Genomic DNA, 25,220 nt, shown 5'->3' on the forward strand with positions numbered 1-25,220 from the left:
AACATTCCAGTTACAGGGATATAGGGATTTGCTGTATTTGGAGCTTAAGCACTTTAACCAACCTCTGTGTGCAGAGGTTCTGTAGCTCTCAATAGCAGACGTTGGTATACTAAATTATTATTATTATTATTATTATTAATAATAATAATAATATTAATACCCTATCCATCAGGCTGGGTTTCCCCAGCCACTGTGGGCAGCTTCCAACAAAATATTAAAATACAATAGTCTGTCAAACATTAAAAGCTTCCCTAAACAGGGAACTGGTTAATGATGATGTTTGAGAGCTTCCAGACAGGATACAAACTCCTGCTACATTATTTTTTTTTATAACAGCAATTGGTTCCTGGAGGTCACAGAGTATTACCTACATATTATTGCAGCTTAGTCCTAAACAAGACTATGCAGAAGTTTGTCCCACTGAGTTTAACGGGGGCTTACTACCTGGTACATGTTCTTAGGATTGCAGCCTGATTCTGTGCAAATTCACTCAAAAAACAAACAAATACCCATTCAGTTCCATGGGTTTTACTCTTTTTTCATGTGCAGAGGACTGTTGCCTTAAGTTCTCTTTCCTTTGCCCTCTTGGAAGAGCTTGAAGCATAGGAGGAGACTGGCTATAAAAACACTGTGCTCAGAAGTTCTCCTCCTCCAAGAGATGATCAGAGCTTAGTGCTCGTGCCCGAGGAACATGCAGGCAGAGAGTGCAGAAACAAGGCTCTCCCTTTCATTGCACTGACACAATCTCCCTTGGCCTATAGAATGTGTTGCGTTCCAGCCGGTGGTAGTTTCAGTGAGAAGCACAGTTCTTAGATTGGCAGGACATCACATGTGCTAAACAGGCAGAGAGCTGACTGACAGCCCTCAATCCCAGTTGTTTCCAGGAAAAGGGTTCACACCTCTGCCGCCCAGTGCAGCTGGGATTCCCCCAGAAGTTAAGGGCAAAGCATGCTTATATTGCAGTGCAGTGCAGTGCAGATGTGGACCTGTAAGCTGCAAGTGCAGCTCCTAAACCTGCAAAGATATCTGAATGGAAGTTGCTTCTGTGAGCTCTCTTCCACATGCCTGCGATGGTGGGTGACTTTTTCAAGACGTGGCACCGAAACTATGGGGAGGTAGCACTAGAATTTGATTCTATGTCTTTGAGTCCAGGAGTCTTCCCTTGGATCATTTCAGGGCCTTCCTGTGCTTGATTAGAAGGGGGGAAAATAGTTTCAAGGCTTAAATAAGCAACATGCAAGAGAACAATTTGTGTTTAATTCTTCAGCAACAGCAGTTGAAATCTGAACCTTAGCCAGTCTCCAAGTTAACAGATTTATTCGCCCCACTTTCAAAATAAAACAAACTGGCATCTCACAGCATTCCTTATAAAGCATTCTTTTCCAGCATAACATGTGAGTAAATGTCATTCAGCCATACTGTCAGGCTTCAGGCCTGCTGCGCGCATATATATATATATCAATACCAGAACAATAAAGCCGGTTTCCCCCGTTACCATATTTCTGTTTGTTTAAAAGTTTCTGTCTGTTTATATAATCTGTATCCTGATGCTTGTTCAAGGCGCTTTGAGTGCCATCTTGCGCTCCCACCAATCTTGTGAAGTAGCTTATATTGACATTAGCTGAAGACTCCAAGGAAAGCTTTGCAGGTTAGCAGGATTTTGAACCTCAAGTTCCCACATTCCAGGCTTGGGGATGGCTAAACCAGGGGTTGCCTTCAGATGGTGTGGAGTGCAGTTGCTATTGTCCTCAGCCAGTGTGGTCTGTAGTCAGGGTTGATGCGGGTTGCAGTCCAACATCTGGAGGTTGCCACATTGGCAACTTCTAGTCTGACCTGTGGCCTTCCAGATCTTGGACAAAAACTCCCACCATCCCTGACCATTGGTCATACTGGATAGAGGGGAGCTGGAGTTGAACAAACATCTGGATGGTCATCCATTAGCCATCCATGCTGTAGTGATTCTCCCACCCTTGCCATGAAGTCTGTTTGACTTTCAAAATGTTCAGAAACCAAGGTGCGGCTTCCAATTGGCTGCAGGAAGCTCCTGCAGCCAATTGGAAGCGCACCGGACGTTCAGGTTCCAAAGAACGTTTGCAAACCTGAATACTCACTTCCTGGGTTTGTGGCGTTCGGGAGCCAAAACGTTTGGCTCGCAAGTCGTTTGTCAACCAAGGTATGACTGTATTTGTAGATTTGGACTGGACCTTTGAGTCTTCCATGGCTATCATTTAGCAGGATTCATGCATGGAATGTGTGAAGTGTAGGCGAAGAAATTTGCCATTTTTGGCTCTCACATGCTGTTACATGTAAGTAAAGGAACTTACAGTTGTGCTGCTTGTGGGCGGCTTCCCAATCTTGCTTTTCCGTTTTTAGCATCCATGCTCCTAGATATCCTATACAGTAGTGAGGGGCCCAAAAGACAAAGACAAAAAAACTCGTATTTTGAAACTGAAACCTAGTGTTGGTTTAAACTGGAAGAAGCAGCAGCCATGGAATTGCATACTGCCTGTTGCTCCAGTTGGAGTTCAGCTTGTTTTGCGGAGGCAAGCTTTTAACTTTAGCAAATTATCATATTAGAACTTGCAGGGTGAGCCGTTTTTAAATGTGCATTTATTTTGATAGACGGATCAATGTGGGCTCCCGGTTTCAAGCAGAAATCCCACCTCTTAGAGATCGATCTCTGGCAGCCTCGGACAAGACCAAGGCAGAACTGGTGTGGCAGCCATGGGAGGAACTTGAAACGGATGTGTCTACTCAAGAGAATGGTAAGGCGCTTGGAAACTGAACTACTGTCTGTGATGATGGTTTAAGTCTTTAAAATTGCTGTGTGGTCAGCCACTAATTTCTGTTGACCATGGATCCTCTGTAAAGGTCGAGGCTTGCCAAATATGAAGGGAAATCTAGGTAGGAAATTGTTGTGAAGGGATGTATAAGATGACCTTTTGCTTTTCTCTCTCCCCGACCTGCACCTACCGCTTGTCTTGTTTTGTGCTGTGACAGTGGAGAACCTGCTAACTGCTGCTTGCTCAAGTATATTTCCTGGAGGTGGCACCAACCAAGAGCTGGCATTTCACTGCTTACATGAAACGAAAGGAAATGTTCTGGTAAGTCTCCAGCAATCGTCAGTGCGTCTAATTGGATTTGGCAGGAAGGCTGTTTGTATTGGTCTCAGTGAGGGAAGTACTAGCCAAGTACTTGCCAAACTTATGCACTCTGCACACTTTCACCTTCTACAAGGAGCGTCTATGTTAGAATCCTGCGTTTTGAAGAATGTGCCTTTTGGCAGCCTCCTTCCTTTCTTCACTCATGCCTCCCGGTTTCACTGCTAATGGTGCATCTTCCTCTTAGCCAAGTGGTAGAGCATCTGTTTTGCATGCATAAGGGGGTGGGATCAACATCGGGCATCTCCGGGTCTATCTGAGAAGGCTTCCTGCTTGAGACCTTGGGAAACACTGCCAGTCAGAGCAGATGTTTCTGAGCTTGAGAGCAATGGCCGTACTCAGTATATAAAACATAGGAAGCTGCCTGAAACTGGTTGATCTAGCTAGCTCACTTCTGTCTACACCAGGCACCCCAAATTCGGCCCTCCAGATGTTTTTGGGCCTACAACTCCCATCATCCTTGACCACTGGTCCTGTTAGCTAGGGATGATGGGAGTTGTAGTCCCAAAACATCTGGAGGGCCGAGTTTGGGGGTGCCTGGTCTACACTGTCTGGCAGCAGCTCTCTGGGGTTTTAGGCAGGAGCATTTCCCAGACTTACCCAAAGATGGTTCCTCAGGTTACATATGCTTCAGGTTGCATACGCTTCAGGTTACAGCTAACCCAGAAATAGTACCTCAGGTTAAGAACTTTGCTTCAGGATGAGAACAGAAATCGTGCGGCGTAGTGGCAGCAGGAGGCCCCATTAGCTAAAGTGGTACTTCATGTTAAGAACAGTTTCAGGTTAAGTATGGACCTCTGGAACAAATTAAGTACTTAACCTGAGGTACCACTGTATAAGACAGCTTCATGTGAACTGCAAATGTCTGGTTCTGTTGGAAAACCTTTTTTTAGCTGTTTGAGAAGAAGGGTCCAAATATAAAAGTGCAAGTGCACAGCTAGAAGCAGCAGATTAGTTATGCCAGTGGGCCTACACCACAATGTCCTCACTGCCATCCTCACTCCCATTCCATCCCAGGAAATGTGTTTATGTGTGTTGGAAACTTCATGAGTAGTAAATAATAATAATAATAATAATAATAATAATAATAATAATAATAGAATTTATTTTATTATTGTTATTATTAAAGTAAAATTTCACTTTTTCACTTCAGTTGGAAGCTGTATCTAATAGGAGAGTTTCCCCTGTATAGCATTGGATCAGATTCCTATTTATTAATTGGCTCTGTTGAGTGTTACCAATGGAAAGGTGAATATAAATTTAAGAATTAAATAAGTACAATAGCATCTCCTGCCACCTTAGGGAGACTTAATTTTAAAGTCCACCTATTGCTGCGTAATGAAACTGCTTCAGTAATACCAGCACAAGTCCTTACAGGTTTCTTGGTAAATCTCTTCAGAGTACAGATACAACTTGAATAGTATCTCTTCCCATCATTTTGCCTGAGCTCTAGTCATAGCAGCTGATTTCTTGGAGGGCTGAGAATGGTTTTGGACTCCAGTTATCTCCTTTCTTTGGAGTATTGTTTACTTGATTAAACACGGGCGTTAATGGGCTCTCAGATGACTCATTCCCTAGGTGGGAATTCCTCTGTAATTGGACACGTGCTGACAGGTACCATTATCAGTTGAGGTAACACTGCTGTGTAGGCGAAGAAATGTAATTAATTATGCCTCAAATACCTTCGTGGGTAGGCATGAAGTGCTAAAACCATGCGGAAGAGGGATCTTTTTAAAATAAGACAAAATGTAATCCTTTGATTGTGATTGGATTATTTGAAATTCTGTTTTAAAGAGAGACAGGCTAACTATTCTGGCTGTCCTTTTTAGAATACGCTGCTCTTCAGCCCAAATCAGTCTTCCCCTCCAGGGGTTTGGGACTACAATTCCCATCAGCCTCAACTGGCAAAGTCATGCTGACTGGGACTGATGGGAGTTGTAGTCCAAAACATCTGGAGGTCACCAGGTTGAGGAAAACAACTCCAAACAACAATGAAAAGGGATGTATGTGACAAAACAGGCTTTGGCTCACAAAAAATGTTACTGTGTACAGTGGTACCTCGGGTTAAGAACTTAATTCGTTCCGGAGGTCCGTTCTTAACCTGAAACTGTTCTTAACCTGAAGCACCACTTTAGCTAATGGGCCTCCCGCTGCGGCTATGCCGCCGGAGCACGATTTCTGTTCTCATCCTGAAGCAAAGTTCTTAACCCGAGGTAATATTTCTGGGTTAGCGGAGTCTGTAACCTGAAGCATATGTAACCTGAAACGTATGTAACCCGAGGTACCACTGTATTTGTTAGCCCCCTTAAGGTGTCCCCAATCCTTGTTATTGCTAAAAAGACTTAACAGCTCCCATGCCACCTACTTCAAAAGGTTAATTACAAGGATGAATAAGGAGACATGGGTCACGTTGAACCTCAGGTGGGCTCTAAATACATCACTGCAGTAAACAATAAGGGTTGTGACTTCTTGATGTAAATGCACTTGTTTGGGTTTTACTGTCATTGATAAGGCTTTTTGTGTGTGTGCTCCCCCACACCTCAGGCTGCGCTGACCAAATTGCTGCTGAGGAGGTCTTTGTGGCCTGCAAACCACACGTTGGCTGACTATCACTACACAGGTATGCTTGGGAGCAAGGCAGTGGGGACAGCTGCTTCTCTACTCTCCATTTTCTTACTCTGATAATTACTGTTAATGCATTGGGGGGGGGGAGAATGGAATATAATTTAATTAATACTGGGAGAGCCTTAAATATCTATTTGGGAATTAGCAACATTGGGTGGTGATATAACTGTCCTGCTTTTGCCTCAGTGCATAGTGAGATCGGTGCAAAGCTCACCTTCACGTATCCCAAACTGCACAGTAAACAAACCCGTATAACCATGGAGGCGTGATATTTTAGGATTGTTTATTCAGAGTTGTTGCTTGCCTTGGGATTACTTACCTGGGTAATTAGCAGGAACCACTGAATCCGTATTACAGGTTTGAGGAGAAAACGTTTTATTTCCTTAACGGCACCAAAATGGCATTTGAGAATAAAACTGGTTTTGCAGCTGGAATCACCAAATGCGATATTTATGGCAGAGTGAAATGGATAGAATAAAATTGTACACAGGCTGCCCAAACCCTGGGCTAACAGCTTACAATTAACTATACAATACTTATCTTTGCTATGGCGGATACACTTATCATTGCTGCGATAGTGGCGCTGAGGATCCAGTGGGCTGCACTGAAATTTCGATATATAAGGGGGATAGTAGAATATAAATGACACAAATATGACCCACTCAAGGGCAGACAAGACAGCAAGAGTTAGGACGGAAATGGAATGAATGAATCCCTTACAATTATCTCTTCTAAGTAATTGTTACCTGTGTCTGAAATCAACCTGTGGAGAGGCAAATGGCTATTGATCAGGTTATCAGTTGGACAGGGCCAGTTGGAAGGAAGGTTTTGTTCTCACCAAGACTAATCAAGGTCAAACAGAGGCTTATGTGTGCAATGCAATAGATCACGTGCGTAATTTGAAATGCCATAAATACAATGGTATTGTATTACAGTCTCATGAGAACATGTAATTGCCTTTCAGTGAGGGCAGCCAGTCTATATGTTAGGGTGTGTACACCGGCAAAGAGTCTGTACTCGTTGCACAGTCATTGGTAGAGCAAAGCTAAAGGAAGAAGCAGTTCAAGGACAGGAGCAGCATGCAAGCTGTGTGCAAGTGTGTGTGTGTGTGTGTGTGTGAGAGAGAGAGAGAATGGTAAACATTTTGAACACCCACCCTGCTAGATATTTGGACAGCAGGGAGACACGGAGCAAAATTGAATTATGTTATTTGTCAAGTTATTTTTCTGCATTTTGCTGTGAAGATACAAATGGTGTAGAACATCCCCAAGCACCATTCCGGATCATCAGTTGCTTCTTTGTACTTGTTGTTTTTCCCGTGGAACCAAAATGCTTTCATCTGGATCCTGGAGTATCTATGACAACGCGTGGCTGATTTCAATATAGGCTGCTTTTTAGAAAAGATGCTAAAAATACCCTTTTGTATCTAATGTGGTGCGTGTGAACTTGTGAAAATGATGACTAAAGACATGGAATAAAGGAAATGGACAACTAAAATCTTAAGAGTCCTAGGTACAATTTAAATGAATCATTGTATGGGTATTGTCTGCCTCATTAGTGTCAAAGTTATCTATCACTCATAGACAGAAATCAACTCCTACTGCAAGCTTTACTTCTCCTGTGTTAGAAAATGGAAGTTATTTCTAAGGTCATCATCAATACGTTCATTTCTAAACCTTTGGCGACATCTAAGCCATACTTAGACTAAATCCACTGAAATCCGTAGGCTTAAGTTCATTGATTTCAGTGCATTTACTCTGACTAATATTGGATATCTCCCCTTTCATGAAAGGAGAAAGTGTTTTGGGGTTCACATTCACACTTGCTCTGTAATACTATGAAGAAGAAAGTAACACTAAACACTTTTCTAGTAATCAAAGTGTTTTGGACTATGGGTTTGATCCAGTGTGGTGTAGTGGTTAAGAGCGATAGACTCGTAATCTGGTGAACCGGGTTCGCGTCTCCGCTTCTCCACATGCAGCTGCCGGGTGACCTTGGGCTAGTCACACTTCTCTGAAGTCTCTCAGCCCCACTCACCTCACAGAGTGTTTGTTGTGGGGGAGGAAGGGAAAGGAGAATGTTAGCCGCTTTGAGACTCCCTAGGGTAGTGATAAGGGGACGCAGGTGGCGCTGTGGGTTAAAGCCTCAGCGCCTAGGACTTGCCGATCGAAAGGTCGGCGGTTCGAATCCCTGCGGCGGGGTGCGCTCCCGCTGCTCGGTCCCAGCGCCTGCCAACCTAGCAGTTCGAAAGCACCTCCGGGTGCAAGTAGATAAATAGGGACCGCTTACCAGCGGGAAGGTAAACGGTGTTTCCGTGTGCGGCTCTGGCTCGCCAGAGCAGCGATGTCACGCTGGCCACGTGACCCGGAAGTGTCTCCGGACAGCGCTGGCCCCTGGCCTCTTAAGTGAGATGGGCGCACAACCCCAGAGTCTGTCAAGACTGGCCCGTACGGGCAGGGGTACCTTTACCTTTACCTTTAGGGTAGTGATAAAGCGGGATATCAAATCCAAACTCCTCCTCCTCCTCCTCCTCCTCCTCCTCTTCTTCTTCTTCTTCTTCTTCTTCTTCTTCTTCTTCTTCTTCTTCTATTCTGGTAGGAACACCCTGTGAGAAGAGGTTTCATTCATGGGGGTGCTTCTGCCAGCAGAAGGAGAGGGAGGTGATTTTCACCAGTCTCTACTTTCCCCCAGCAATGCCTTTGCTCTTTGAAAATTTATGGCAGACGATTGGGGGAACAGCATGGGAGGCAGTGCAGGAGGCTGCATGGGGGAGATTGGTGCAGAATTTCACCCCAACCCTTACTCCATTGGGACCCTACATTGGATCCCAGTTCCCTTAGTGAATGGAAGGAGCCCTTCTGTTTGTTTAGGGTTAGATGGCATTCAAGTCTATGTGTATATGGTTCAGCTTTGTCTGTTGCGGGAGTATGCTATCATTTGAGACACGCCAGTAGTGAGACTCACTAAAGTATTTTGGGTGTGCAGTGGTATAATTTGTTTAAAGTAAACTAAAAAGGGGGGTTCTGTATAAACGCACAATAATTTCATGGTGAGCAGGCTAGTTAATAGAGGTAGACTACTTAATACTAAAGAGATGGCTAAAAAGAACACAAGATTAGGAATTCCCCCCCCCCCCGATGTATAGCTTCAAATATGCTTGGCATAACATTTTCCTACAAAAAGTTTTTAGAAAAACAGGTGTTCACATAAGAGCAATAACATCAATACAGTCCAGACAGGGTAGCAGAGATATGCAAGAGACACACACCTTAACAATAAAATGTTTAAATGTCTGGAAATAATCTTGAAAATGTAATGAAGTTGTGTTCCACTCTTTCTTTTCAGGATCAGATAAGTGGAGCACACTAGAGAAAAAGCTCTTCAATAAGGGGATTGCCATCTACAAGAAAGACTTCTTCCTGGTTCAGAAACTTGTGAGTTGCTTGTTGCTTCCTGAGTGCATTGCAAAATAATTGATCTGCCATTGCAGGACATATGCAAGTGTCACCGGATCATTAACCTTGGGGATTGCTTCATCCTCTAGCTGGGAACTTGTGTTCCGTAGTGTTTATTCAATGGAGTATCTCACTGCCACTTTGGAAGTGAGATTTTTCTGTGTACAGATAATCTCTCCTCAGTAGCCTTTATGCCTTTATGCTCTCACATCCATAGTGCAGTGTGATAAATTTTTATTTTGCTCCGATCTCAGTAACAACAAAATATAGTCACAACATACTTCAAAACGTAGTTTTCTGAAGATGATACCTGTGGAGGGAAAAAACTACAAATGAAACAGAAGGAGCATCAGTTGTGAAAAAACAACAACAATAACAGTGTGAGACCTGCAAAACACATCTTAAAATATTAATAAGCGAAATTGAAAGAGGAAGGGAGCTGAAGGTGTAGTTTGGTCAGTATCTACATTGCCTGATATCATTCATCTAATTCTCAGGTTTTACAGCATTATGTGAAAGATGGACTGGACCAGTGATAGGAAGGTGGTTGGGGGAATTCATGTTTGGGGGACTTGAAGTTTTGGGTATTTTTCCCCCTTACGCATTTTTTTCTTCCAAAATTATGAAACATTGGAAGAATTATAGTCATGGAATTATAGAATTGTAGAGTTTGGAGGGATCTCAGGGTCATCTAGTCCAACTCCTTGCAATGCAGGAATCTCAACTAGATTATACCTGGCAGGTGGCCATCCAGCCTCTACTTAAAAACCTCCAAGGAAGGGGAGTCCACCACCTCCCAGGGGAGTCCATTTCACTGTCAAGAGCTCTTACCCAACTCCCTCAACCATTCCTCATCAGGCTTGATCTCCAGATCATCTTGGTTGCCCTCCTCTTCACAGTGGTGAGAGCCAGTGTGGTGTAGTGGTTAAGAGCGGTAGACTCATAATCTGGTGAACTGGGTTCGCCTCCCCGCTCCTCCACATGCAGCTGCTGGGTGACCTTGGGCTAGTCACACTTCTCTGAAGTCTCTCAGTGTCACTCACCTCACGGAGTGTTTGTTGTGAGGGAGGAAGGGAAAAGGAGATGGTTAGTTGCTTTGAGACTCCTTCGGGTAGTGATAAAGTGGGAGATCAAATCCAAACTACTCTTCCTCCTCCTCCTCCTCCTCCTCTTCTTCTTCTTCTTCTTCTTCTTCTTCTTCTTCTTCTTCTTCTTCTTCACACGTTCCAACTTTAGATCCCCCCTTCATATTGTTAGCTTTCTGAGTCTTTGGAATGGGCTAGAATTAAAGTCTATATCAGTAGATACAGGGTGGTAGTCAGCTAAGTTGAAGACCAACCATAATTTTTACTTTTATACCTACGTCTGAAATCTTCACGTCATCTGGGAGTAAGCCTTGTTTTATTTGGCAGGGCTTTCCTCTCAGTAGACATGGTTAGAATTGCACTGTAAGTCTGTGATTGATGTTGATCAAGCAAAGCACCAGACAATTGACTGCAAGCCAGGATACACTATTATTGCATGTGCCCAGTAGAATTTATGAATCTCTTCCTTCACTTGCAGCAACCTATCCCCATTCCAGCTCCCATGTTGCAAGCAAGCAAGCTCTGTAAGCCAGGAAACAAAAGGAAAAGTCAGATCATGCCAGCCTTCAGAAAGGATAGACATGAATGAGGTCTTAGCATTGTGGCCTGTGGCTTTGAAGCACATAGGTGTGGAGGTGTATGAGTGTGAGTGACAGACATGTTTATTGATGATGATGATTATTTTCATTTTCCTCCCATTTCTTCCCTTGTCTCTTCCCCTCTTCCTCTCAATAAATTCTACAGATTAAAACAAAGACTGTGGCTCAGTGTGTGGAGTTCTATTATACATACAAAAAGCAAGTAAAAATAGGCCGGAACGGGGCGTTGATCTTTGGGGATGTTGATGGAGCCAGTGAAAAAGCGGTTAAAGATGAAGTGGAAGTAGATATCAAGGTAATGTTCGGAATGCCAGCTTCACCCCACAAAATTACGTTGCCTACAGCTATAACATTTTGTGTAAAATTGCACGAGATGACTATGCAGCCTGAGCACACAAGTAGTCTGTTGGGTTCTTTTGTTCATAATTTTTATTATTTTCATTAAACTTCGCAAACAACAAATATAACCACAAAAATCATGTCAGTCACAAGCTTCTGCTTAGCAAAGCACAGTAGAGAAGCAAGGAAGGTTTCCAACAATGTAATTTATGAGCACTCCTGACTTGTACATTCATTTTATCTTCAGGTAGGTGGCCATGTTGGTCTGATGCAGTCAAAATAAATAAATTTTAAAATTGTCCAGTAGCACCTTAGAGACTAACTAAGTTTGTTTTGGGTATAAGCTTTCGTGCGCATGCACACTTCTTCAGACACACTTCTTCAGATATGCACACAAAATATCTGAAGAAGTGTGTATATCTGAAGAAGTGTGTCTGAAGAAGTGTGCATGCACACGAAAGCTTATACCCAAAACAAACTTAGTTAGTCTCTAAGGTGCTACTGGACAATTTTTAATTTTTTTTTATTCATTTTATCACAATGATCCTTTGCCTCATGTATTACCCCACTTTCAAATGAGCATTGCATGTAAGAATACAATGTAGTACAAGTAAAATATACAGCATCAACAAATTGAATGTATTTTCATACAAATCAAGTGTAAGGAGGAGCCTTTTCCAGTTTCCCAACACATTCATTAAAACTTGAGGAGGTTCTGTTGGAATGGTGCTGACTGGTCTCCATTGGACTTCTTAAGGTCCCCTTCCTGGATTCTGCCTTTGCATTGATTTTTCTTTTAAAAAACTGACTTGCTTCCCTTCTCTGCTTTTTTTTTTTTACTCTTATGAAGAGCTCCCATAGGCTTACGCGAACTCTTCCTCCCAGAACGTATAACGAAGACTATGAAAACACTGACGAAGAGGACGAGGAAGTGGAGGATCGGTTGGTTATAAAAGAGGAAGAAGTAGACACATATGAGTTTCATGACAAGAACAGCAACACCGCATACCCCAAACCCACACAGACGCTACACACTGAGGACCAGGTAAGTGTAGAATGACTTGTGCCATGACATCTAGAGGGATCCTGTGTTACAACATGTTTTCCTGTATTATTTGAAACTTTCTATTTTGTAATTTGTTTTTAAAAACCCCAAACTGTTAATATGTTTAATTTATATATTTACATATTTAATCCCCTTGCTTTAGTCACTGGATTCATCCCACCGTCATATAGATTTGATTGGTAAAATCCTCATCTCTGGCCATTGTCCAGCATCCACTCCCATAGGTTCCTAGTTGTTCCATCTTGCAATAGTTTTTCCTTCCTCCGAAGGTCGGTAGTCTCCTCGTGGAAAAACAGCAGGAACCTGGTGCTCCAAGAGCGGCAGAAGCCAGAGGCAGAACTTCAAGGAGGACAAAGGAGACGCCCATTAAATATCGGAAGACTTCTCCACCTGCCCAAAAGAGAAAAAGAAAACCAAAGCCCAAACAGGACACTGTCAACAAAACCCAGAACCAAGAGGAGGAATTTCCATGTAAAAAATGTGGAAGGTAAGAGTGGGAAAACTCAGAAACGAAAACAAGGGTTCTATTGTATCTTTTGTACAGGAGGAAGTAAAAAAAATGTAGAACTAAAGAAGTGGTAGCCTATTTTGCTGGGTGGAGGCGGTGTTAATCAGTGTTTTAATAGCTCCGATAATTATGTTATTGTAGTTTTTCATTCAGTCTTAACTTTTGAAATAAAATAACTTTTCTTTTAAAAAAGAAAGGTGCTTCCTCCAGTTGTAGAGATTCCTTAGTGTACATGTGCATCTTGCCAGAAAAATGCCATGGTCCATTTCAGAAGTTATGTACATTTTGCCAATATGAATGGTATGATTCCTGCAGAGATGAGATGCTTCAGGGAGTGTTTTAGAGGAGTCTTTCAGTAGACGTCATATTTTCCTGTAACAACAGATACTAGTTCAGGATTGAACATGTAGGTTTCTACTGGAGGTAGACTAAGAAAGAGAATGTTTGTTGCCTGCAGGGTCCATTGGGCTAGAAAGTGTTGTTCTCTGCCAGGTTTGCATAAACCCAGTGAACTGTGAGCCTTACCTAGTACTTAAAATGATGAAATGAAGAGAGTGAAATCACTATCCTCCTTTGGCGATCACTGTCCATTGTATTCACAATTGTGTTGGCTGGTGGTCAACACTGTTTTCCAGTTACTTCCCCAGATGCAAAAGAGATGAAGGCTCACTAGCATTCCTAGTCCTGTCTTCTTGCACTTGTTTCTGAAAATGTCGTAGACATAATATTGAGGGTCAGTTGCGTCTATTTTAAGGATGATACCCTCCAGATGTTGTTGGACTGCAGTTCTCATTATCCCTGGTTAGGGACTGTGCTGGCTGGGACTCTGCAACAGCTGGAGGTTCCCCAACCCTGATGTGGATAGAAGATAGCCATGATACTTGGATTTTCAAAAAGTGTTAGCCAAATCTCTTGTTGAAGCTTGCTAAGAAAATGAGCATCAAGTAAGATCAGAAATGGAAGGATGCAAACCAACTGTGAAGAGAGAAATCAGTGATTTTAAGATCAAATTACAATTGCTGGAGATAGGGAACAAGGTGCAGATGATTTCTACCTACATTGGAGTAATGGTGTTACTTTCACTTTTTTTTTTGCTTGTAAACTTCCAGGCACATTTGCATATGAGTAAAACATCTAGCTGAAGCCTATTCAGTGCGTTAATCTGCTAGCAAGAGATTTTCTTTTTTAAAAAAAATAGCTGCTCATATCAAGTTAAGGACCAGTTGGATGTTTCAAAAAAACATTTGACCCGTGGGGAAGAGCTATACAAAGGTGCCTGACCCTTTCTGTGTCCCAGCTAGGTTCCCTTTGCTGTTTTCGTCATGGAGCTCATTTCTAGAAAACAGGCAGCCACACAATCTAGACAATGTTTGGTGTAAAACCAGAGTGAAAATCGTAACAGTTCAACAGAACTCTTACTAAGTGCCATGCTTTATGAGAGGGAGCTGGCATGTCTCACCTTGCTTATAAGATTAAATTTTGATTAGTCAGTCACCTTCATGACTTTTTATATTTCTGTAATGATGTCTCATACTGTACGCCACCTTGCTATTTGATATGGTGGCATAGAAAATGCTTTCATAGACAAATAAGATCATAGTCTGTTTTGTGGGCCTGTTAAACCTAGGCCAGTCATGGGATGATGTACACTGGTCCCAGGTGACAGGAGGGTTAGGCTGACTAGACTGTTAAAGAGCTACTATAGGTAGAGTCAGTGTCTTAAACATGCACCGTGGAATTATTCAAGATGCCTATGCCATTGCATAAATTGCTTTTGAAACTTCATTTGGTGTTCGAACAGGCTTGTCATGCAGCACTGTGGGCAGGAGGAAGTTGCTGTGCAAAAGATTTATTATTATTTTTTTACATGCAAGTCCAAAGTTTCCTTGGGCATATGGAGCTAATTATGTGGTTGTTTGGATCCAGACCAGAACTCACATGCATATGCCCCCCCCCCCAACACACTTACCTCTTTCCTGGGAAGCCCTGGACAAGAGACAGGCCCTGTTCAGCAGACAGGATTAAACAAGGAGAGTGCAACAGACATATATATTTATTTTGCTTGGTCTTGGAATGGAGTTCGGGCTTTGCAGAATGACAGGAGGCATGTCAGTCAAGCCAGGATAATCACAGAAGCAACTGGGTGTACTATTATTGGATATGATATACCTTGAGTGATTTCTCCCCTTATTGTATTTCGGTAACTGTGTATCTTATTCAGGGTTTGTTTTAGGTCTTAAGTTGTGCCTTTTTCTCTTTAAAGACAGCTTACTGTAACAAAGATACATCAATAGTGGCTATTAGCATAAAGCTAAGATTGGAAACAACCATGTTCGTTGATCAGCAGGTGCCAGGGACAAATGGGAAAGCTCTCTCCACCAGGCCCTGTTTTTTGTTATCCTTTTAGGGGCATCTGACCAGCCCCTGCTGGAGACAGAATGCTGGACTAGACTCACCATTAATCTGTGTCCACAGCTGCCTGTACCTCAGATTAAGTTAGTATGTTGGCTAAGTACAAACACATAGCTAAAGGAAATCACAAGGGTTGAGTCCACAATCACTTCACAGAATCTGCGCTACAAGCACAATATGGTTTGCTACAGATATTGCAGCACATAATCACGGAAGACTCAAGTTTTTATCTAGGCCTCCCAGTTCACTTATCCTTCCCAATGGCCAACACTGAGCATACATTAAGAAGAACACGGGAGCAGTTTTGTTTACTGCAGTGCAGTTTTCACTGGTGACCTTGCCTGGGCAAGTTAGCATCTTTTGAGGAGGATGGTGAATCTCTCCGATTCACAAGAGAAACCAAGGTGAGCTAGAGTAAGTAACGGCGCTGTTATGTGTTTTCCTCCAGAATCTTCTACAAGGTGAAAAGCCGCAGCGCTCACATGAAAAGCCACGCTGAGCAGGAAAAAAAGGCGGCGGCTCAGAAGCAGCGAGAGAAGGAAGAAGCAGAGGCGGCGGCGGCAGAGGCGGCGGCTCGCAGCCAAGCTCAACAGGCGGAAAGCAGCGACAGCGGGAGCAGCAGTGGCAGTAGTAGCAGTGGCAGCAGCAGCTCAGATGACGACGGAGAGGTGTAGCAGAGGGTCACGGGAGGAGGCTGCTGGAGCTGGGCTGGCCCTTTGAACCTGGGAAGATCTTTTCCACTTGCTGCACCTGTGTAGCTCCACATCTGAACAGACACCCAGCCCTCTTGCTTCCACTTCCTTCCTCGCCTCACTAACACGGACTGGTGGATTTTGAAAAGAAAAGAAAAGCATCACCTTGGAAGTTTCTACTTTTTAAAGAAAACCAAAATTTTATGAATCACTTTATTTATAAATTAACTGTTTCGGTACTGATTTGAACAAATGATCATGGCATGGAATTCAGCTTTCCTTCAGTTCAAATTACTCTTCCATGGGATCTCTGGGAGTCATGAGAGCAGTGCCGGGGTGAGGGTGGGGCATCAGGGTGAGAAATCTGCTGGGGCATCAGTTCTTGTTCCCATACTGTTTCGTCCTTTTCCAACCTCCAAGTTTTACCTGCAGTTCCACACTCATTAACTTTTTTCGTCTGCCTGGTTAGGGCTCCAGCCAATACATGTTTTACCTCCTCCATCCTTTGTTATGAGAATTTATTTTCCAAAGGAAAAAGATGTCCAGAAAAATCTGGTAGGGAGCAGCCTCTGTGGGAGGACCTTTGAGAGTAAAAGACTTGTCTTTTCAAGCACAGGAAGCCACATATGTTGCTAGCATTAATTCAGCCTCGCCCTTGGCTGTTGAATTTAGGAATGCCATGCAGGATTGACCATATATCTTGCACACACTTCTGGCGACTGGAGGCAGGGGCTGTTGCTGACACCTAAAGTATTGGAATTGTCAATAGCTTTGAGTGCAGAACACAGGCTTTTCTTACAGCTTCTGTCCCTGGGATTATGGATAAAAGGAGCTCAGGTTAATAGGATTGGGGATAGAGAACCTTAGAGAACCACTGACAATCTGAATAGATGAGATTGAGTTAGATGAACCAATGCTCTGATTTGGTGTAAGGCAGGTAAATATTCATACATTGCAGCTACTGTGGTATTTTTGCCAAAAAGTGGCAGAGAGGAAGCCTTTGGATTTCACCCTGAAGCTGCCTTAATTAGATTGGGGATCATGTTGTTTATTTACCTGTTCAGTCCTTTTTCAATACCTCCACAAAAGAAAAGCTACTAAAAGAGAAAGAAAAAAAATAAGCATTGTATGTTTTCCTTCCTTCCTTCCTTCCTTCCTTCCTTCCTTCCTTCCTTCCAAAAAAGGCTTTGAAAATACCCTTATGAGAACACTTGACTGATATATTCATTCATTCCTAAGCATTTTGCAACCTACACCGCTGTGCTTATCATTTGCCAACCAAAGAAGAACCTTCATTCAGAACTTGCACAACTAGCACTCCATGGACCCAATACATATTTTTTTTTTAAATGCAAGATATCCAGCATATTGGGAGGGGGGAAACTAGACTTGCAGTGATAGTGTCCCAGGATCTCTCTCTTTGGAAGAAAACATTAGTAAAAGTGGTACCTCTGGTTGTGAACGTAATTTGTTCCAGAGGTCCATTCTTAACCTGAAACTGTTCTTAACTAGAGGCGTACTTTTGCTAATGGGGCCTCTTGCTGCTGCCGCTGCACTGCCGGCACACAATTTCCGTTCTCATCCTGGGGCAAAGTTCTCAACTTGAGGTAACTCTTTCAGGTTAGCGTAGTTTGTAACCTGAGGTGTTTGCAACTCGAGGTACCACTGTACTTTAATTGGCACCTGTGCTATCATTGACTGCAGCGTTTGCAGTTGTCGTCTTACACTGTGTAGAGAGCTATCGCCACATATCAAGAGGTGAAAGTCTACTAGTTTTCAGTCTTGCAGTGGAGAGAGAAGCAAAGCAGAAGGCATTTCTGTCCACCAAAAAGTTGCCCTGTCAAGAATTGGTATAGATATACATAGAGCACTTTAACTGAAAGTGTTTAAGAACACTTAAACTGAAATGTTGCTGTCAGTAGTAGGGCTGGTTTATTTATTATTATGCTGAGGGACAGCTATGATGTGTGGCCACTGGGTAGCCCGAGGATTATGACTTTTTAGTGACTATATCTGTAAATTATATTCGGGAAGGTCTAGGACTCGGCACTAAAATTCCTGACTTCATAGATCTATAACCTCCTAGTTATGCAAACATGAATTAATTTATTTGCCAGTTTCAATTTTCAAACTTGGTGTTTTATTTGCTCCTAAAATAATGTTGATCTAAAATAAAGGGCTGTTAACTGTGGAGGAGGAGGAAGTAAATCTTCATTAGCTGTTAGCAGATGCAAGCCACACAAGTAGTTTTTTTTTAGCCCTCTAAAACCGTGAGGAAAGTGAAAGCTCAGATGTTGAGAATTTTGTAAACTGCATTATTAACATTGTGCATCGGAAGTTTTGAGTGTGTCACAATGGGATTGTGTCTTTGTGGTTTTCTGGATCTCCTGAAAACTGCTGAAATCACAACTCTCTAGAAGTGTACATAGAAGTGATAGAAAAGGTTGCTATAAACTTCACCTTTAAATCCTTATTTCCCATTGCCAGTGGCAATCTGATTGACAAGTGATTATTGAAATACTTCCTCCCTCTGAAGAAATTGGTTAATTTGAGTAAAGCATAATAAGGTTCAATCTAACTCAGCTAGATTGCTGTTGACATTCTGAGAGCTGAGCTGCATGACCAGAGGAATCGTATATATTGTAGTTTTTACTGGATTAAAAGTGTAGCCTCATGATTGCATATTTTAATGCTGTCACCCATATTTTTTAAAAAATGCACAGATAGAGCAAATACCCTTTACTTCCAACTTGGAAAATGGTGGCCTTGGTAATGGTCACATGGTTTTGCAAGCAGGAGCTTCCAGCTTTAACCCCTGGTATCTCCATTTAAGAGTTTACGATGGCAGACCAAAGAAATGCATCTGCCTAAGGATTTTGGAGAACTGCTGCTAGTCAAAGGATACAGTAGTGTGCTAGATGGACCAATAGGCTTGATTCTGTATAAGGCAACTTAAAATGTGTTTAGTACTTCATAATGGAAAAACTCACATGCACATAAAAAATTACCGTCTGAACATTTTCCAACTAGTATAATGCAAATTTCACTAGATTTCTTATAGGAGTCCTTCCAGCACATCATAAAAACAGTCTTCAATCAGATGGGCCAAGTTTTGTGTTTTTTCTTATTACTCTCCTTTTTTTTTTTTTTTGCAGTTTCAGAAATTTGTCAATGCAATCAGACTATTTTCTTCACTCCTTTCCTTTGTTTTGATTTGAACCTTTGGCATTCAGATTATAAAAAATTGCACAATCATTTGTGATACATCATAGTGAAGAAGTATATTTCCCCTCCCTTTTAAACCTGGCTCATTCTGGGGTGTGTAGCTTTTAATAGCATCTTCTAGAAATGTCTTGTCTCAACTCTTCTTTTCTTTCTGCACTTAACCTAAGACTTATTCCTGCCCCGAGGTGCAAAAAGTTTTGTTAAGATATTCACTAGAAAACTGGACAGAAATCTGCCCCCTGGCCATGCATTAATGCTCTGAAAAAGAGGTCTAGATAAGAAACTGATATTTTTAATTTTTTTAAAAAAAGGTCTGCTTTGAATGTGGGAATGAAATTAAAACAATGTTTTATGCTGAGAGAGACTTACAGAAGTGAACAAAGTAGCCAGTGGGCATTTTCTTGAAAGAAAAAGGTTGTGTGTGTGAATCTAAGTAGCAAATCTCTCTTCTTTGGGGTGGGGAAATGTACATGTCATTGATCTGCTTCCTTCCCAAATACAATTTGCGCAATCTAGCACAGAGCAGTTCGGACTTCCTTGTGTCCTGTCTTGTAGCTATGAAAGAAGAGGCTCCACAGATATGACTTCAAAATCTTATTTATAGTATATGAATAAGAAAGATCACAAGTCAGTCTGGAAAAAAAGTTAATTATCCCCATCTGTTAAACTTTGCAAGAGATAAATTTTTAATGTTCTATTTTTTATTGTAACAAAATGGAAAACACGTCTATATGGGAGTGGATTCTGCGTCATGTCTGTTTCAAAGGCATGGGACATAATCCAGTAGATTAGCCATGACTAAATCCAATTGAAATAAACGGGAATTCATAGCAAGCTCTGATTTTTATTTCCCATTCCATTGTTTTTGGATGGCCTTAGGCCCGGGGTAGGCAACCTAAGGCCCGGGGGCCGGATGCGGCTAAATTGCTTTCTAAATCCGGCCCACGGACAGTCCGGGAATCAGTATGTTTTTACATGAGTAGAATGTGTGCTTTTATTTAAAATGCATCTCTTGGTTATTTGTGGGGCATAGGAATTCGTTCATTTCCCCCCTCAAAATATAGTCCGGCCCACCACATGGTCTGAGGGACGGTGGACCGGCCCACGGCTGAGAAAGGTTGCTGAAAAATGTATGTATGCAAGAGAAGTATGTGCAGAGGCATCTTTAGTGTGATCAGAGATCCACACATGCAAATTGTGGGAGGAGTTAGCAAATGCTGTCCCCTCCTTTATGAAACTGAGGTAAGAACAAAGTTCTTGTGTTCTAGAACACTGGATTTCAAGTATTGAGTAACAGTCTAGCCTAAGGTGGATCTAAACAGCACCACTTCCATAAATCAAAATACACACTAAAAATTAAGTAGTTGATCCCCAAATACGGCTCTCCCAAAATTAACTAGTGTGTCCCAAATCCCAAAAGGTTTCTAACTGCTGTCTGAAAATGAATTTGCTTCAACACTGTGTGGGAAATCAGTGGTATAAATGCTGGATTTAGCGTGCTTGGTTCCAAAATGCTCAACGCCATCTTTAAATCATTGCAACCGTTACTCGCCTTGGATACCTACTTCCATTATCTTGATTTTTTCCATATTATAGTGCATCTATAATTGACATTATTTTATGGCCAGTGGTCTTCATTTGGAGTTTGAGATTATTTTAGAAACTAGCAATAGCTCTGTTTTATGTCTTAGCCTGGTCAATGGAAGTATTTTATAGTCAGGTCCTAATAAATGAGAAAATCCTTACAAGTAAGTTCACAAAATGTAGTAGCCCACAATTTTTGACCAGTCCACTTACCCAGCCATCTTTGTTAATAATTTGTGGCTCCTTTTAATGACCTGAAGGGGTATGGGAAATCTTCCTGTTTCCAAATACTTCCATGGCTGGTTACCTTGCAGCTGTTTCCCTTCACCACAGACAATCAAGTGCATGGCTGTCTTCAAACCTGGATGTGTGGCTCTTGATGATAACCACTCCTGCTATTGAGCTGCCAATGGTATGTGGAGAATCTGGCAGACTCCCCACTTGGTTCCTTTCTGTTGAGTAATAGTCAACATCCTGTGAGAGAGGATGTTTATGAAGACGCTCTCTTGAGGATTAGCTGAAGCTCTACAGTATGATGCAGTTTCACATTCAGCACAGCACTTTAAAAAGTTATTTTCAAGGCAGTTAGCGAATTTGGGAAACTGGCTCGGTCCTGCAGCAGACATTAATTTCTGATTGCTGTGCATCCTTTTTTAATTGAAAAGGAACTGGACAGGCAAATAGTTTCCTGGCTGAACTGCATTCCTGTAATACCACTTTAGTCAAAATATGCATGTCTACTCAGTAGCCAGCCTTACTGAAGAGCAGATAAGTGTGCTTAAGGCTGCAAGTCTAAGCCCAGTTACTAGGGAGTCAGAACCACTGGGTTTTGTGGCATTTTCAGAAAACATGCTGCATATCCTGATTAACATAAGATGGTTGAAGCTTCAAATTAATGCCCTCTCAGTCGCTGGGAAAACACCAGCTTGCCAGTCCATGCCCATGTTTTGTGGTAGCATAGCCAAGCAAATCAGTGGTGTAGAGAACCATTTAAGACAGTGAAGAGGTGGTGGGGTGTTTATATGTATTCACCTGGCTTTGCTTCCATTTTTCCACCTGCTAGCAAGGGATCTTAAAAGTGTATCTCAAAGGGTATATTTTAAAGGCTTTTTCTGTTTGTCAGTCAATACTTGTGTCCCAAGACTTGCCCATGCACTTACTTCCTCTACTGCAAGTTCACACAAATGGTCTTCTAGTGAGCACTTTCATAGGAGTTAATTCAGTATTTTTGGAGGATAGGGAAACAGCACAAATGCTTCTGCTTCCTTGGCTATGTCTCTTCCCCCCCCGCACCCCTCCCCAAGAACCCCAGATCTTAAACCCATCCATTGGGTTCAGCTGTTCCTATAATCCCTTTTATATGCCGCTATTCTGCAGCTGAAATCCCCCCAGAACAGTGACTGTGCAACTTCATTCATTTCAGAGGGGCTGCTCAGAATTCCTGCCCCAAGCTGCGTTGAAATGAGTGAAGGTTGCGCGACTGGCTGTAGTGCATGATAGGCTATGGCTCTAATCTCCAGCTGCTTACATTTTCTTTCTCTTCTGCCCTGACCCACCCCCTTTCTGGAATATGGGATTTATATCAACAGCTGAACCTATAAAGATGCCCAGCTGCTTATCATGAGAAAGAGGTGAATATATATTTTTGTAAAATATAATTGTGGCTTTTGTTTTTAATACCACCTCTTTTTTTGCATCTTCCAAGTTTTATGGTTGTTCTGAAGCTCAGATTTGGTACAAATTGGCTTTCCTGAGTCTATGTTTTAATTCGTAATGCTAGAGTTTTTGTGGTGTACAGAAATAGTCTGTCTTTGTGTAATTATTGTATAAATGCTTTTTATCAAAAAATATAGAGCTTTTATTTTAACAAACATGCAGGAACTGCCTTTTGTGTATTTACTGCACCTTTTAAAAGACTGTTACATATTAAAATATTGTACATACAAAAATATTATATACCTCTTATGTACAGATGTGATAGACAATTTATTTTTGTGCTTTTGTTTTTTTTACAAAACATTAATACACTAAGAAGTCTTGCTGATGTGATTTAATGTACTCATGTAACTTATTTACTTCTGAATGTTCCATTGTATCTTTTCAAACCTTTTATTAAATAAGGTTTAAAAGCAACTTTTGTAACCCAAGTTTTTTCTATTATTATTAAATGATCTGAGAGAGGGTGGTAAGCTTTCCCTCTCCATCTACTAAGGTGCGTTTGGTTTGTTTTGACATAATTAAATATGATTCGTGTGCACCAAGGAGTAGGTGTTGCTTTCCTGCTGGCAGTTTTGATTTTTGTGTATGATTATTGGCTCAGTCTGTCCTCATGTCAATAATAATAATAATAATAATAATAATAATAATAATAATAATAAATAAATAACTTTCATTTCTTACATTCTGCCCTTCTTCTCATGAGAGCTCAGGGCAGCTATCAGTAAGAGTACAGCATTAAACAAAAGTAGAACCAAAGTGCTAAATAGAATACACTTTCTGGAATAGGGCTGAAGCTGTTGCCTGAATTGACAGCATGGGGGCAATTTGACCTCTACAGGGAGAGTGCAGGAGTTGAAATGTCCTGTCTCTTGTGGTTAAGCCCCTGGGCCATAATGATCAAAGGAAGCACAAGCACAATCCCTGTAGATCAGTCTGCTGCTACTGGGAAAGGCAATCTTTCTCAATGCTTGGGTCCTGACTTGTTTAGGGCTATGATAGTAACATATGATTAACATATAATAGTAAAAGACGCCTGCTTCTTGGGAGAAAAGCAATGACAAATCTAGACAGCATCTTAAAAAGCAGAGACATCACCTTGCCAACAAAGGTCCGTATAGTTAAAGCCATGGTTTTCCCAGTAGTGATGTATGGAAGTGAGAGCTGGACCATAAAGAAGGCTGATCACTGAAGAGTTGATGCTTTTGAATTCTGGTGCTGGAGGAGACTCTTGAGAGTCCTATGGACTGCAAGAAGATCAAACTTATCCATTCTTAAGGAAATCTGCCCCAAGTGCTCACTGGAAGGACAGATCCTGAAGCAGAGGCTCCAATACTTTGGCCACCTCATGAGAAGACTCCTTGGAAAAGACCCTGATGTTGGGAAAGATGGAGGGCACAAGGAGAAGGAGATGACAGAGGACGAGATGGTTGGATAGTGTTTTCGAAGCTACCAGCGTGGGTTTGAGCAAACTGGGAGGCAGTGGAAGACAGGAGTGCCTGGCGTGCTCTGGTCCATGGGGTCACGAAGAGTTGGACATGACTAAACGACTAAACAACCACAAATGATAGTAACAACACCTTCAGTTGGGCCCAGTCGCTCACAGTTAGCCAGTGCAGTCCTTTGAGGATTGGTGGTGTTTGATCCCCTTCCTGCTTATATGTTGGAAAAGGGTCTAGGGCAAGGTTGAAAACTCCACATAAGCTACCTTTACGGCAGTTTGCAGTGATCATGCTGGATCTTTTAGACCTGTACACCTGTCAGATGACAGTCAACTTTGCCAGCATTAATCAAGTTTCCTGTGCAATGGATAATGCAGTCAAATATTGCCTCACTACATGCTTTGAGCATACATGTGCAGTCTGTGGGTTATGTGAACCTTTGTTCAGGTGCTTTTTCTTTATTCTGCTCTATAGGTGAATCTTATTTCAGGTTTCACAGACACAGTCTTTAATGTTGCAAGGTTTCTCCCCTGGGTATAGGAGCAACAATATTTATTCTGAGTAATTTCTTGCAGGGCACTGAAGTCATACTGTTTTTTGTTTTTAATCAATTTTTATTAACTTTCTATCATTGCAAACATCTCATATCAATAACATATATATTACACTTCTTCACCCCTTCCCTCCCGGGCTTCCCTCAGTTTCCATTCCCTTATTACTCACTGCTGTTTCTTACAATCCACTATATCATTTCTTCATTATTTTAAAATGTCCTCTATCAATAAAGATGTGAGTGTTTATTTAAATCCTGCCATCAAGTCGATATTCTTTCTTCGTTTCTGCAAATAATAATAATATCTTTTTATTTATACCCCGCCCATCTGGCTGGGTTTCCCACTCTGGGCAGCTTCTAACCGAATATTAAAAACGATACAGCGTCAGACATTAAAAACTTCCCTAAAAAGGGCCGCCTTCAGTTGTCTTTTAAAAGTAAAATAGTTGTTTATTGCCTTGACATCTGCTGGGAGGACATTCCACAGGGCAGGCACCACTACCGAGAAGGCCATCTGCCTGGTTCCCTGTAACCTCACTTCTCGCAATGAGGGAACCGCCAGAAGGCCCTCGGTGCTGGACCTCAGTGTCCAGGCTGAACGATGGGGGTGGAGATGCTCCTTCAGATATACTGGACCGAGGCCCTTTAGGGCTTTAAAGGTCAGCACCAACACTTTGAATTGTGCTCGGAATCGTACTGGGAGCCAATGAAGATCTTCCAGGACCTGTGTTATATGGTCTCGGCAGCCACTCCCAGTC

General features: G+C 42.0%; 1 protein-coding gene across 2 annotated transcripts in view; it reads left to right on the forward strand.

The window, feature by feature from the left end:
- MIDEAS (mitotic deacetylase associated SANT domain protein) overlaps positions 1–22,884 on the forward strand; it is an 84,999-nt gene extending 62,115 nt beyond the window's left edge. For both annotated transcript variants that reach the window (XM_079989902.1, XM_079989901.1), the window contains exons 6-13: positions 2,623–2,765; positions 3,001–3,104; positions 5,706–5,781; positions 9,132–9,220; positions 11,071–11,220; positions 12,115–12,309; positions 12,600–12,817; positions 15,699–22,884. In XM_079989902.1, coding sequence (XP_079846028.1) covers positions 2,623–2,765; positions 3,001–3,104; positions 5,706–5,781; positions 9,132–9,220; positions 11,071–11,220; positions 12,115–12,309; positions 12,600–12,817; positions 15,699–15,924 — 1,201 coding nt within the window. In that variant the 3' untranslated portion in view covers positions 15,925–22,884. The remainder of the gene's footprint in view (positions 1–2,622; positions 2,766–3,000; positions 3,105–5,705; positions 5,782–9,131; positions 9,221–11,070; positions 11,221–12,114; positions 12,310–12,599; positions 12,818–15,698) is intronic.
- Positions 22,885–25,220: the final 2,336 nt, after the last annotated feature.

This window comes from Podarcis cretensis (assembly GCF_951804945.1).
Source record: "Podarcis cretensis genome assembly, chromosome: 1".
Taxonomy (NCBI): domain Eukaryota; kingdom Metazoa; phylum Chordata; class Lepidosauria; order Squamata; family Lacertidae; genus Podarcis; species Podarcis cretensis.